The 15,189-nt window shown below is 43.8% G+C and overlaps 1 protein-coding gene across 1 annotated transcript in view; it reads left to right on the forward strand.

Moving 5' to 3' along the window:
• Positions 1-12,563, forward strand: part of C5 (complement C5) — a 113,436-nt gene extending 100,873 nt beyond the window's left edge. The window contains exons 36-41 of the mRNA XM_028886085.2: positions 7-112; positions 1,039-1,122; positions 2,018-2,107; positions 4,764-4,847; positions 11,114-11,252; positions 12,065-12,563. Coding sequence (XP_028741918.1) covers positions 7-112; positions 1,039-1,122; positions 2,018-2,107; positions 4,764-4,847; positions 11,114-11,252; positions 12,065-12,203 — 642 coding nt within the window. The 3' untranslated portion in view covers positions 12,204-12,563. The remainder of the gene's footprint in view (positions 1-6; positions 113-1,038; positions 1,123-2,017; positions 2,108-4,763; positions 4,848-11,113; positions 11,253-12,064) is intronic.
• Positions 12,564-15,189: the final 2,626 nt, after the last annotated feature.

A 15,189-nucleotide genomic window follows, 5' to 3' on the forward strand; every position in this document is an offset into this window, starting at 1 on the left:
AAACAGATTCCCTCCAGAGATTTCCTTTGTGTCCGATTCCGGATATTTGAGATTTTCCAAGTTGGGTTTCTGAATCCTGCTACCTTCACGGTGTATGAATATCATAGACCAGGTAAGCAGCTCTGCTCAGCTCTAGTTTCCTGCAGAGAGTCTGTGTAACTTAGAAATCCAAGGAGGCCTGCACACGTATTACAGACTGCCTTTCTTAAAGCCTACTTTGGAAAGTCCATCCTGAACACTCATTTTGAAATACTGCATTCAAACACCTTCGTAATCAAGCCTATCTGTTCATGTTCGGTGCTCATCTTCCTCCGGTTTAGAATAACCGGACTACATCACCCTCAACTTTAAAATCTTTCCCCTCAAGTTCCTTCGTGGTAGTCACTCCTGGTGTCGCTTGAATTCCTCTCTAAAGGAGCCCAGTTACTGCCCGGTGTTTCATCCTCTCAGAGCGACCCCACCCTTTCTGATTCTCTCACTGTTGGCACACAGATCTGCAGTTGGCACCTTGCGCTGAAATTACCTGGTTTTATACCATTCCCACCAGACCCCACATATGTTCGTCCTCATGCCCTGATATGCTCACTTGTATCATCCGGTACATGTGAACTCAGCTCAACTCCTTCTGAGAAGGGAAAGTGATTATCCACCTTGGGCAGCTGTGTTTGTTAGAAAATCCTTAAGGGGAGCAAACGCATAGAACATACCTACTCTCTCTTCTCATATATATGCATACATGTGTATATGTATATATCCCATGTAGTGTGTGTGTGTGTGTGTGTGTGTGTGTGTGTGTGTGTGTGCATTCTAAGAAATGACTATTAAACAGTAAAATTTCAAATAACAAAGTGGAGGTGGGGCTCTTCAAGAGCAGGGACCCTTCCAGCACAGCCGATTCATAATTTATCCTCCGTGGGCCTGGAGCTGTAAATGAAAAGCCTGGTGTCGACCATCTCTGAAGCCCCTTGGAAGAGACTCGTTGAGTGCATGTGTTGTGTAGCAGCCCACCACTCCTTGTGACTGTCTCCATTCCCACAGACAAGCAGTGCACCACGTTTTACAGCACTTCTGACACGAGGCTTCAGAGAGTTTGTGAAGGGGCAGCATGCCAGTGTCTCGAAGGTAATCGCCTGTTCACTCTGCCTGTCCCTGTCTGAAGGGAACCCTGGGGAGCTGTTTGGCCAAACCGTGGCTTCTCAGAAGTAGATATGGAATCTTAGCTGACCAGAAAGTAATCATTTCCTGAGCCACTTCCTTATGCTCCCAAACCCCCTGGTGGGCCTCCCTCCACAAGAACGGGAACTCCATCCAGACCACCATTGGGTGTCCAGGGGGACATATGTAGTAGTCATGGTTTCTTTTCTACTTTCACCTGATTTTTCAGCAAAGGACCATAATCAAAGAGAACAGAGACACAGGTCTAGGCCACCAGGCCTTCCTTTCTCTTTTAATTCTGGTTATGGGATTTCCTGTCACTTCTCCAAGTTCAATTCTGTCTCTTTGAAATCAAAGGAAGCCTTTTTGGCAACTCACCCAAACTCATCAGAAATCAGCATCATCTCTGTGAGTCTACGTTGGTTTTGATTGTTTAACCATCTATTAGGGTTTGTTTATTACTTGTTGTTTTCAGTTATTTTTTGTTTTTCTACTTCTTAGGTCCTTATTGTACCCTCTTATGGCTAAAATAAAACCATCATTTTATGTTTCATTAGACTCCTAAAATGGAAAGTTACTTCCCACACGCTTCCTTCATGGGAGGATGTGCTTTTCTGAAGAGCTGGCTGTGGAATAAGTAGCCATGTAATAAGTCTGTGTGAAGACTTTGCTGGCTGGTTTCAATTTTGCCTTATATAATGTTTCACTTGGAAGAGAAGAAAATGGACAGGTTTTAGGAATCTGGCATTTGTAAGAAATGGCCCCAGATTGTCTCCGGGCTCACGGGAGACTGTTCACTTGCACAGAGGGTGCCCCCTTCAGTACACTAACCTAACGCTCACCCTTTCCCCACACAACCCAGCTGACTGTGGGCAACTGAAGGCAGAAGTGGACCTGTCCATCTCCGCAGACACCAGGAAAGAAATGGCATGTAAAGCGGAGATTGCATATGGTAAGTGCAGACGTCCAACAGAGTTGAATGTGAAATTTTATCGATGCGTGTTCAGTTAGGAAGCTGGAACACTGTGCTTAGTGACATCATGTGGATATAACATTTCTTTTGGTCCCTTGAAGGAAAATGTCATAAATTTTCAGCATTAAGATACAAAGTTATATTTTATTCTACAAAGAAATATGATTTTTGATTAAAGATAATGGATGAGACAGGTGTCCAGCAAAACATTTCCCCTACTAGGCCTTCTGAATAGATGTACTACACTTATTCCAAGACAACTTTTGAAAAACCACAGAATTTGGGGCTTAAGGGATGGCTCAGTGGTTAGGCCTGTGTAATTCTCTTCCATAGGCTCTGAGTTTGGTCCCCAGCACCCATGTTGGACAGCTCTCCTGTAACTCCATCTCCAGAGAGAGATACAAGCTCTCTGGCCTCCACGAGCACCTGCATTCATATGCACCAACACACACACACACACACACACACACACACACACACACACACACACACACACCAAGAAAGAAAGGCCACAGATTCTTAGGATTTCAGTTGTGTACTCTTCCAGTGGAGACAGTAGAGTAGGGGAGAAAAAAAAACAAAGGTTATTTCTTTAAGTTTTTCTTTAAGGCGAAGAGGGGGCTACTAAACAACTTTTGCTATGTACAGAGTTGCCATCTGTGCTTGGGGCTCTCCTCGTTTCTCATTGTCCAGAGCTCAGATCTGTTTCCATGGACAGCTGTAGGCTGTATCATGTCCCTGAGAAAATTAAATCCTTCTGATAGTTTGAATGAGAACAGCTTTCACAGGCTCCTACATGTGAATACTTGTCCTCAGTTGGTAGAACTGTTTGGGAAGGAGGTATGTCACTGGGGGCAGGCTTCAAAGTTTCAAAAGTCCATGCTCTTCCCAGGTGCTCGCGCTCTCTCTCTCTCTCTGCCTCCAACTAGAGGGTCAAAATATAAGCTCTTAGCTCTTCTGTCATGGTGCTTTTGCTCTGCCATCATGGGCCCTAATTCTGAAGCCACAGGCCACAAGTCAACTTTTTCTTCTATGAGTTACCTATGAGATCTGTATATCTTATCACTGCAGTAGAAAACTAAATAAGTGGGGGCTGGAGAGATGGCTTGGGGTTAAGAGCACTGGCTGCTCTTCCAGAGGACCCGGGTTCAATTCCCAGCACCCACATGGTTGCTTATCACTCCAGTTCCAGGGGATCTGACACCCTTGGGGGGAAAAAAAGAAAGAAAACTAAATAAATCACTCCTTTATTTTTGGAGTCAAATGCTGCCTATTGTGGCTTGGGACACCTCTGCCCATCATGACATGGGACACCTCTGCCGGCCTTTCATTAATTCTCTGTGTCTATTTCAGGTGCTTCTGGTTTGGGTCTGGATTTGGTTTTGGGTTTTTGTTGTTGTTGTTTGGGGGGGAGTTAATACTGTACACTATTATTTTCAAATTCTCTCAGAAAAGATGTTGTTTCCAAGTTTAAACACACACACACAGAGCTGGTTTGGTTTTTTGCTGAACATCTTTTTTTTTTTAAGATTTATTTATTTATTATGTATGCAGCATGTATGACTGCAGGCCAGAAGAGGGCACCAGATCTCATTACAGATGGTTGTGAGCCACCATGTGGTTGCTGGGAATTGAACTCAGGACCTCTGGAAGAGCAGTCAGTGCTCTTAACCTCTGAGCCATCTCTCCAGCCCCTTTTCCATTATTGTGAGAAAACACCATGACAAAAGCATCTGAAGGGAGACTTTGTTTTGGCTTGTTGTTCCGGCAGGATAAAGCCCACCGTGGCGGGGAGACATGCTGTAGGCAGGGAAGGCACATTGCATCTGGACTCAGGAAGCAGAAAGGGAACAGGAAGTGAGCCTTGTCTGCGGTTCTGCAGGGCCCACCCCAGGGACCCACTTCCTCCAGGAGGGCTTCATTTCTTAAAGGTTCCACAACCTTCCCAACCAACGGGGACCCAAGCGTTCAAACACACGCTCTTACGGAGGACATTTCACACTCAACCACAGCATGAGTTCCATAAGGACCCGTTAAAGCAGCAGTTCCCAATCTGTGGGTCTTGACCCCTTGGGGTCAAATATTACATTATGATTCATAACAGCAGCAAAATTACAGTTATGAAGTAACAACGAAAAAAATTTTATGGTTGGGGTCACCACAGCATGAGGAACTGTATTAGAGGGTCACAGCATTGGGAAGATGAGAACCACTGCCCTAGAGCATCAAACCACCATCACTATATACCAGTGAAGAAACTGAGGTTCAAAGAGGTTAAATGTTTGCCCAAGGCCACGAGGGACATGGTGATAGGAATGGAGTGACCCTGGTCCTGTTCTTAGTGCCATCGCGATCTACAGGAGAATTACTGACATCAGAATCAACTTGGTGTATTTCCTTCCTTTTTTTAATCTAACAATTTAGCTGAGGGATTTGGGAAGATTCAGGGAATAAATGAGATCCACCCTAGGGTGTCCTGATACCTGCCGTCCACACTCCTCATCCGATGACAAGCCCTGGCTTCCTCTGGGGGTGGCATTGGTGGTGTTCCGTTTGGACTGTTTCTTCCTCTGGGGGTGGCACTGGTGGCGTTCCGTTTGGACTGTTTCATTTTGTCCTGTTTTGCTTTCACCAGCTTATAAGGTTAGGATCACATCCACCACTGAAGAAAACGTTTTTGTCAAGTACACTGCGACTCTTCTGGACATCTACAGAACAGGTGAGATGTCCAGCTGCCCTCAGCATTTAGTGCACCTTACCAGCCAGGCACTGTACCAGACACAGAGTTGACTCAAAAACAGTTGCGGGGTCTCACCTTCAGGAAGTTTCTAGTTCTCGGTGAATTCTCTTATCACAGATTTTAGCAAATGCTCTCTATGTCAGCATAACCATCTTTAGCCTTTCGTGTTTCGTGTAAGTTACTTAAAACACACCTTTTATCAAAGTTACTCGTGTGTGCATGTGTGTGCAGCTGTGGCACACACAGGGGGTCAGAGCATGGTGTGCAGGAGTTGGGCCTCTCCTTCCCCCATGTGCTCCTGGGCCTTGAACTTAGGTCATCAGGCTTGGAGCTGAGTACCTTTCCCTGCTGAGCCATCTGGCTGGCCCTTAAAACACATATATGATTAAATATTTATTAAGTAACTTAAGCTCATTCCCTTGTTTAAACAGCTGACGTCTCATTGGAGTCAATATAAATTCTGCAGTCAGTAGGGCTCTAAGTCCACATTGTGACATGTTTTTATTGACGTGTATCTTCGTCAATTCTGACAATCATGCCCTATAGAGTTAAATTTTTCATAATGTTTCTAATTTTTTATTTGACTTATCGACACACACACAAAACGTTTCCTGGTTTCTATTGTCAGCTTTCATTTTTGTATCATTGATGGCCTCTCCCCATTTTTCAGTCATTCTGATGGTGTGATCTTCCCACTCTCCAAATTTTTAGCACTGTTTTCATCTGATATTCACATCAGAAGCAATAATTAACCACATTTTTTCTTTACATTTTAAAATGATATGGTCTTACTGTGTCACTCAGGCTGACCTTGAACTCACAATCCTCTGTATCAGCCACCCACATGCTGGTGTGAGCCGCCTCCTCTGGCTGCCATTTGTCTTTCCACTAAAGGAAGGAAGATCTTTTTCTCCTGAGAAATGCGAAGTGTCAGTCTGTTTGATCCCAGTGCTCACATGGTGTCCACAGACACCCATATGGCTCTGATTTCACATGGTGTCAGGCGGTCCCAAAGTCACAGCCCTTCGTTAGTGTCGTTTCCTCTTTGTCCTATGGATTCTGAAGATTAATTCTAGTAATTTTAATGCTTATTAGAAATTTTGAAGTCACATAATATCAGAAGCCCTCATGCTTCCTACTTACACAGAACCCATTAGTATCAAGTTATATTGATAAATTGTTATTTTATATATTCAAGGATATTAGCAAGAATATGGGAACAAAAGAAAAGGTGTGTAATTGCTGAAGTTAACTGTTCTCTGCACTTCTGAACATACTTGAAATTTTTCACTAACAAAAAGTTGTAAAATATTAAGACCCAGTACTGCCACACTGCTTTCTCCAACAGTGGCTGGCTTTGAGGGTCCTGGGAACATGGCTCAGGCCTTGACTACAACAGAAAGCTGTATCCTTGGACAGTCTAAAAAAAATCAGTCTGAATTAGCGTGTGTATGCTAGAATCTATGGTACTAGAAAAAGTCATGTGTGCAGCAATTACATACATTGGCTGACAGGTTGGAGAATTCTCTAGGCTTTACTGCTAGGGAGACTACTAAGTAGCTGAAGAATGGCCCCAAATATTATAGCAGTGAGTCAGGTGTGGTCCTTGCTCTCAAGAAGTTTCTAGTGTGTCTGAGAACTGAGACACGTGGGGCAGAAAACTGGAGTAGAAATTCGGGTGTAAGTGCTGGGGGGTGGCCCAGTGGGTAAAAGAGCCTGCTGCTCAAGTGTGACGATCTGAGTTCAGATCCCCAACATTCATGTGAATAGCTGGATGCAATGGTGCACATCTATAAGCCCAGTGCTGGAGCCTGGGGGGGCGGTGAGCAAATAGATCCTGGGGGCTTCCTAGCCATCAAGTCTAGTCAAAATGGTGACCCTAGGTTAAAAGATCTTGTCTCCAAAACTAAGATGGAAAGTGATAGAAGAAACTGTCCAAAGTCAACTTCTTGCCTTCCTAAGCACATACATATATGCCAGAGAGAGACAGAGAGGGGGTGGAGGGGTGGAGGGAGGAATGGGAGGGGAGATTAGATAGATTAAGGTGTAAAGATATAAAAGAAGTGAGAGAGGGGCTGGGGTATGGCTCAGTGGTAGAAGACCCTGAAGTGATCTCTGCTACTATCACAGCAAAGGTAGACAAGCAGGGCTTAGCTGATGCTGTGAGAAGTGAAGGTAGGTTTAGACATGTGAAACAGTCTAAACATGGGGAAGACTGCATTCTGGGGAGAAGCAACATGTCCTGGCTACTTCTGAGTCCTTTAGGAATCAGAAAGTTACCTTCCATAAAATTTGCCATCTTTTCACATCTCATGCCTTTCTAGAAAGTTGACCATTGCCTGTTACCAAATGTTGTCCTTTTTTTAAAATTGTTGCTGCCTTTTAAGCCACAGCTGTTCGATCAGCAACTGCAGCTCTGTCTTAAGGACCATAGCCAAAGGGAAGTCTATTCCCTTGGGCTCCGACTCTGGCAAAGCTACAAAGGGAGCTTAACTAAACCTCTGTCCCTGTAAAGCACTCATGATTCAAAGGTTAAGGTGGAATTCTGCTCCTCAGAGAGACTGAAAAGCAAGTAGCTCACCTCCTCTCCTTGCTCACATACCCAAAAAAGCCCTCATGCGTCTCCTCGCCCCTCTTAAAAACCCTTCTCCACCTGGCCCCTCCCTACCACTTCCTGACAGCTAGTTGCTGACACAGCCTCCTGATCACAGGTAAATTTTATTTAATCAAATACACCTTTGCAACATTAAGCAAACATTTTAGAGCATAAACAAAAATAACACACCTTAAAAATAATATTCTACAATGTTTCCTCCTTTTTGTCTAAACAAAAAAAGAAAGGTTTTAACTTTAACATAATAAAACTATACACAATAAGAACAATTATCAAGTAAAGATTGCATTCACAATGTAATGGATTCCAGTTCATTTGTGTCTGGCAAATTAAAAGAAAGTATTCCATTATCTATCCTATCTTAGTGAATCTAAAGTTTTACACCTAATTTACTCTATCTTAACTAAAGAAAACTGCAAATGTAACTTCAACTCCTTCAAAGACCCAGAAGGATATAATATTATTTGAGTAAACAGTAAGTGCATTGCAAACAACTTCCAAAAACTCTAGTAATGACAAAGACATATGGCTGCCTGGACAGTCACCCAAAGTTCCTAGTGCAACATTGGGGCATCCATCTTCATCCTATAGGCCCATAGTATCTGGAAGACTTCTCAGTGAAGCAGGAAATTTGAAGGACTGTCCTGCCTTGTTTTGGCAAAGTTCAACAGGTTTTTTTTTTTCTCCTATGTGCCCTGCATGTCTAGTCTGTACAGCACATTGTCAGCAGTCAAAAGCAAGAACAGTTTCTTTGCTCAGTGGCTAACCTTGCCACAAAAAAAAACAAACTCCATAAGGAGTTTCTTCAATGTCCATCATCTTCTCTGAGGTAAATTGGTGCTGCCAGGAGCAGATGTGTCTCATTGTCATAAAAAAAAAACTTTAAACTGACAAAACATTTTAAATAGGTCTTTGAAGTATTTGAAGACCATCTATCTAAAATATATCTATTTAACCTAGAAAACATACCTGACATATCTACAAATATGATTGTTATAAATGACTAACTACTGACCTATGTTTCTTGATTTTCCTATATAATTTATAATAATAGCTTTCAAAAACTAGAATTTTACCTTACATTTTTAAGTAAACTGCATAGTTACTGTTGTGCCCAGATCGTGACCCCCAGAGAGACTACCAAAGACGAGCATGCCGGAATGCAAAAGCAAGGTTTAATTCTGGATATCCAAAAGCAATACAAGCCTAGGCAGGGACTTCGTCCAATACATCCAACGCAGTGGAGGCTGGAGGAAGCGCCCACCTGTCTGCAAGCTCAGTTTTTAAAGGGAAAAGTCACAAGGTTACATCATTTAGGGGTGCTAGTACAGGTACAATTCTGATTGGCTCGCTTCTAGGGACTTCTAGAAATTACTTCTAAGGGAGTGGTTGCCCGCCACCATTTCTCATTGGCTGCCCTCAAGTGGGGGCATTTCTGTGGTCAGTTACCCTGGAAACCAGGGAGAGGACATTCCATAGTCTGGCAGGCATTACCTCGTGACTATCTTGTGGCTCTGTACTTTTACACTTCCCGGTTTCTGGAATCTGGACTGACTGGTCTCAGTAACTTCTGGCCTGTTCCAGTAACTTATGGCCTGTAGCTAAAAGGAGCAGTCTTAGGCCTTTAGTTTTGGGGTGAGAGCATTTTGGTCTTATTTTGGTTCCACAGTTACAATACCTTAAACAAGAATAGAAACATATACACAATATGTTGTAACAAAAATAACCTTAAATTTTTATCAATATACAAAAATCCTTTAAACAAGAGTAAAAAGATATATACAGCATTATCGAGGACTATGGGGGTCCAGCCCCTCGATAGTACCCTCCCAGGGTCTGGGAAGAATCTACAACCAGCTGATAATTAATCTTTAATGGGAAAAAAATGAATCTATGTACACGAAACTCCTTAGTTCATACACTTTATTATTCTGTGATAGTTCTCATGTCTAGCTCCTTTCTTGCCTGATTTCTCTATATTTATCTACTGTTCCCTCTAGGTTCTATCTTAATTCCTTCATCTAGTTCTGTCCCTTCTAGGTTCTCATCTATCTAGTTCTTTCCCCTATCAACTCCTGTCCTGTCTCCTTCTCTCTCATCTGGCTCTTCCTCATCTTCCATCTCGTTCCTCTAGTCCTCTCTTTTAGCCCTTCAATCTAGTTCTTCCCCATCTCAGTTCATTCTTCTCAAGTTCTTACCCATCTAGTTCTTCCATTCTCTTTTCTCTTCTCTCTCCGTGCCCTGGAAGTCTCGGTATATAAAGGGAGGGTCCGAGCTAAATTGTGTAAAGCTATTACTTAACTTCCACCTCACCTAGGTGGTGTCTCCTTGTGGAATTTACTGTAAGTCAGGAGACTTGCATGTGGGCTGTTATCATTGTTAGTCCTCGGAAGTTGGGCACCCCCCCCCCCCCGTGGTGTCTCCTTGTGGAATTTAAGTCAGGAGATTTGCAGGTGGGCTGTTATCATTGTTAGTCCTCAGAAGTCCTTGGGCGCCCACCTGGGTGGTGTTTCCTGTAGTCCTTGAAAGTGGCTAAGGGAGATAATCTGATTCCAGAGAAAGCCTTCCTGAGGCAGTTCTCCAAATACCTGGAATGTGTATGTCCAGAGAATGCTCAGTCTACACTGTTAGTCCTTCTTAGGGGAAAGTCAATTGGGAAAACTATGAAGGCACACATGATTTTCATAACAGAAGACAGCTGATATATAACAAGCCAAGTAACACCAAAAACTCCTTGGGATTTGGCTTCCTCTGGAGGAATTCCCTGATTTCTCCAGGTAGTGACTTTGCCATAACCAGCTGAGTTCTTATGATAGATTCCTGCGGTCCACAGCACAGCATAACAAAAAATAACTTTAAGTTTGTATCAATATTCTATATTCTCCTAAATAATAACAAACATCCATCACCTACCAAATAACCAAAAATCACCCACACCCACCAACTCTTGGAAATGTGGGACTAGTAGTCTCCAAACTGCTTCCTGCTGTTTGTGGACAAAGTATCTTTAGGGTCCCAGAGAGAAAATTTGAGATAATGGCCAAGTCCTGAGAAGACCAACAGTAACCTTTGCTGATAGATATCATCTGTCAAGATTCAGGAGGTCTCACATGATCAAACCTGATCCATACTAACCCTGAAGGAATCCACAGCCTCTCATCTCCTGTGGGAACAAAACTCCAAAGCATTTTTGCTTTCCATTTGACAAATATAATTTTTGACTTTTTAAAAGTTAAGGCATTCCTAAAGTATATAGGCTGGTTTATTTCAACAGTCCCTCTTTCAATTCCAGGTCTCTTTGCAGCTGTCCTTTGTTTTCAACAATCAAAAAATTCAAAATCAACACAATAACATACAGGATCCAGACTCCCTATGTATTTCCCATCTTATGTGGCTTTTTTCTTTTATATTATTATTACTCTGTCTTTAAAGACTTTATTATTATTTTTAAACTATTCATTTATTTCTATGACTATACCCATTTTCTTTCCTTAAGCCTATGCACATTGTAAAACCCCTCTTCAACAGTATTCACCTCTCATGGCCACGGGGAACTGAGCAGCTCAAGAAGAGAGTTCATAGTTGTAACATTAAAATGTGACTATGGTAACCCTCCTTGTGTGTCTCTCAGGGGAAGCTGCTGCTGAGAAGGGCTCTGAAATCACCTTCATCAGGAAGATGAGCTGTGCCAATGCTGGTCTGGTGAAAGGGAAGCAGTATCTAATCATGGGCAAAGAGGCTCTGCAGATCAAACTCAATTTCAGTTTCAAGTAAGTCGCCGGCATTTGTAGCTCTGGCCTCTTCTCCAACCTGAGTGTCGTTTATTCTTAGCTACACTCACATTCCATTGGTGTCTCAGGTTCAGCCAACAAAGCATTATAAGTAATAATGAAGCCTCTTGAATTTCACAACAGCTGAAGCCTTGACTGAGAGCTGAGCCATCCAAGTGACAAAACCCAATGAGGAATTGAGAACGCACGTCCACATCCTCTGGTCACTGTTCACTCCCTCAGTGTGCAGAGTCTTAAGTGTAGAGAGATGTACCACACACGCCCATGCACACACACCACACTCACACACATTCATACACACACACCACACACACACTCATACATACACACCACACTCACACATACAAATTTATATACACATAAACTTACACACACACCACACTCACATTCATACACACACACACACACCACACACACTCATACATACACACCATTCATACATATACCATACTCACATGCACCACACATACGCACACATTTATATACACATACACTTACACACATACCACACACTCATACACACCTACTCACACATATCACACTCACACACACCACTCACACTTACACACACACCACTCACATCACACACTCACACACACCACTCACACTTACACACACACCACTCACATCACACACTCACACACACCACTCACACTTACACACACACCACTCACATCACACACTCACACACACACTTGCCCACATCTGATCTCTTCCCAAGGAAATCAAGTATAGCTTTCCTCTGTCTGTGGCCACCATCACCAACATTGCTTCTGTTTTTGCCTTGACAGGTATATCTACCCTCTAGATTCCTCCACCTGGATTGAATATTGGCCCACAGACACGACATGTCCATCATGTCAAGCATTTTTAGCTAATTTGGATGAGTTTGCAGAAGACATCTTTTTAAATGGCTGTGAAAATGCCTGAGGGGATTGGGCCGCTGGCTCTCCCCGTAGACTCCTGCTGGTGGCATTCTCTCCCCTGGAAGCCAGTCTTTCTTGAAAACTTACCCTAAAATTCACTGCACTTTCTTTTTAGTAAGGCATGAGTTGAAGTTACGACTTTGTGAAATAGCAAAGCCTTGTGGAAACATGAATAAAAGTTCTCAAGGTCACTGGACATCAGCACCAATAAACTGAACAACACTGAACACTTAGCAGTTGGGAGTGAGTGTTGGGGCCAGAAAAGGAGCCCCCTGAAATGCAGCACCTTTAAAAACAGAGCCTTTACTTGAAAGAAAAATACCAAGGGCAGAAACTGGCCATTAAAGCTTGACTTTGCACTCAACTGTATTAAAAACTGTTATTTCACACTGGCAGGGCTTCAGGAACACAGAGGAGGGGACATGGCAATAGAGAACCTTGACCCCGGAAGCCACCCCCAGAGCCCTCAGCTCCTGAGAAGGCAGGACAGTTGCATTCTGCTGGCTTCCCTCTCCTGGTTTCTGCACCCCTGACAGGAAAGCCTCTGCCCTCCTCCCTCCCTCTCTCCCTCCCTCAGCACATATCCATTTCCCCAGAAACTCACTCTTGCCAGTAATTGCTCTACCAGAAGGCAGACCCCAGTGCAAAAACCAGGACTTCAGAGACTGTCCTTCTGGCCTGGACCTAGTCTCTTTTGGATCCTAAGTGTGTGCTTTATACAAGAGGTTAAGTTCCAAGTGACTCTGCATGGAGCCTGTTAGGTCTTAGGAAAGAGTTCTCCTAGATATCTACATTCAGTATCTCAAGAATTTCACAGAGTGTAGGGATGATTATTATCCCCATTTCACAGTTGCCAAAATGGAGTCTCCAAAACATAAAGCAATTCCCCAGCCTAGTGTGAGGCAGAAGCAGAAATAAAAGCCCAAGTGTGTCCCATGTCCACACCCCTGCAGAGCCCACAGCTTGCACTGGTTGATTTTCTAAGACGAAAGCAAAATGTAACCAGAGTTTCTTAAGCGTAAGCTAACTAGCTCCGCTGGGTTAACATAAGAAATGTGTAACTAGGTCAGTTGATGTCATGGTAACAAGGACCAAAGGAATCTGCCTTTTACCAAGTCAATGATGTTATCTGAGGCTTCACGGCTTGTCTCATCAATGGCAGGGACTTTTCTACTTCCAGGAACTAAGGACTTTTTGGTGTCAAAGCCAAAACGATGCCAAGCTATACAGCATATGACCAAGATGCCAAGTGAGAGTAGAGAGGCTTCAGATAAGCACACCTGCATGTGGCTCTTGCCTCTTCTTGCGGAATGAAGAGTGAAGGGACCTGCTTCCAAGGCACAAGGGACAGAGCTGTTGGGCTTCTGTCCCCAAGCATGGTGGCAAATAGGCCAAACCATTGACCAGCTTAGGCCATAAATGCAGCTGAATTGTTGATAGACACCTGCTCCTGTGCCTCCCAAGAACACTTCCTTAGTCACATTTCGTGACACTCCAAACTAGACCAAATCCTGACTCACACTGCACGTCTCCTCCAAGGCACTTGTACACCTGTCGTGATTTAACCATATAGAATTGTGTAGCCTGTTGCCACCCTGAGTCCATTATGAGCTGTGCATGAGCAAGGTCTTCAACCACTTGACTCACCTTTATTTCTGAGGCCTGCCACAATGCCCAGAACTTGACAGGGATCCAGGAAGCTGTTGCTTGTGGGTTTCTCACTGACAGTGAAGAATGTAAAGATCCAAGTTCTAGATTCGGCTTTGCCCCTCATTGGTAGATTAGGCTCCCTTAATCTCTCTGGTTGTCTGAAAACAGGGACCTGGATATTCTAGTCATTTCTATCTAAAGCACTAAGATCATCTGATAATCTCATGATGGGAAACAGGAAACAAAACCAAATGTGTGCATGCATGTAATGAGGTATGTATCTATCTGTAAATGTGCAGAGAGTTGAAGGTATTGTCCGAGCTTCCTGGAGAAGGATGTTAGGCCCTGGGGAGGTGGAGGAGGCAGGATCATCTTCAAAGCAGAGGAGGACACATAACCCAGAGGTTGACCAGAACATCAATGGTTTTCATGGTAGAGCTCTAAAGAGCAGGTCCCAGGAAAACAGAAACAGTATGTCTTGGTTTAAAATCTTCTTTTGCCATAACTGTGTCCAGAAGTAACTCTAAGGAAAAATATTAAGTAAAGGTCTAGATTTTTCTTAAGGAAAAGCCAGTTTGACATATAAACAGTTGAGATGTAGGAAGTTCATCTTAGGCTGGGGAGGTAGAAAAGTCAGTTCAGTTCCCAGAATCTGTAAAAAGCTGGGGTGGTGGCATACACCGGTGACCCCAGTGCTGGGCAGGTGGGGACAGGTGGGTTACAGGAACTCTCCAGACAACCACCCTAGCCCTTTTGATGAGTCTCAGACCTTGTCTTTAAAAGGACGAGGAGGAGGAATGGAAGAGTGGATTCAATAAGCAGGTCGCTTGCTTGTCTTTGCCATGAGCTGGATTTGAGCATCTGTGGACATGTCAGGCATCCCAGGTTGTACGGCCTCTGTGGCAGCTGATCAGCTCTCGTAGTGCAAGCACAGCCAAGAATACCACGCAGGGAATGGGTGTGAGAGCAGGAAGATGGAGCTGACCCTTGGTTAGCAGCATACCCCTCCTTGACTGTGGCAATCAGCAGGAGGCAGGGTATGTGAGGCAGAAGCTGACCGGTGAGCAAATGTGTTGAGAAAGTTCATGTCTCAGAAACCAGCAGGAAGATCACCTGAGACTCAGGATGGGAGGAGCAACTGAGGCTGCAAGGAAGGCGATTGTTCAGACTGTTCAGAGGGAAACTGAGCTGACTACGGTCTAACACACCATCTCTCAGTGGGAAGAGGCCACTGGAGGTTTCCAGTCATGAATTTAAAGAGGGACAGGTCAGCCTGGGTTCTGGGACTTTCCCGTCACATTCACTTTCTTTTCGAAATCTAAAGCTGCAGACCGTGCGGT

The sequence above is a fragment of the Peromyscus leucopus genome, chromosome 4 (genome assembly GCF_004664715.2).
Source record: "Peromyscus leucopus breed LL Stock chromosome 4, UCI_PerLeu_2.1, whole genome shotgun sequence".
Lineage (NCBI taxonomy): Eukaryota > Metazoa > Chordata > Mammalia > Rodentia > Cricetidae > Peromyscus > Peromyscus leucopus.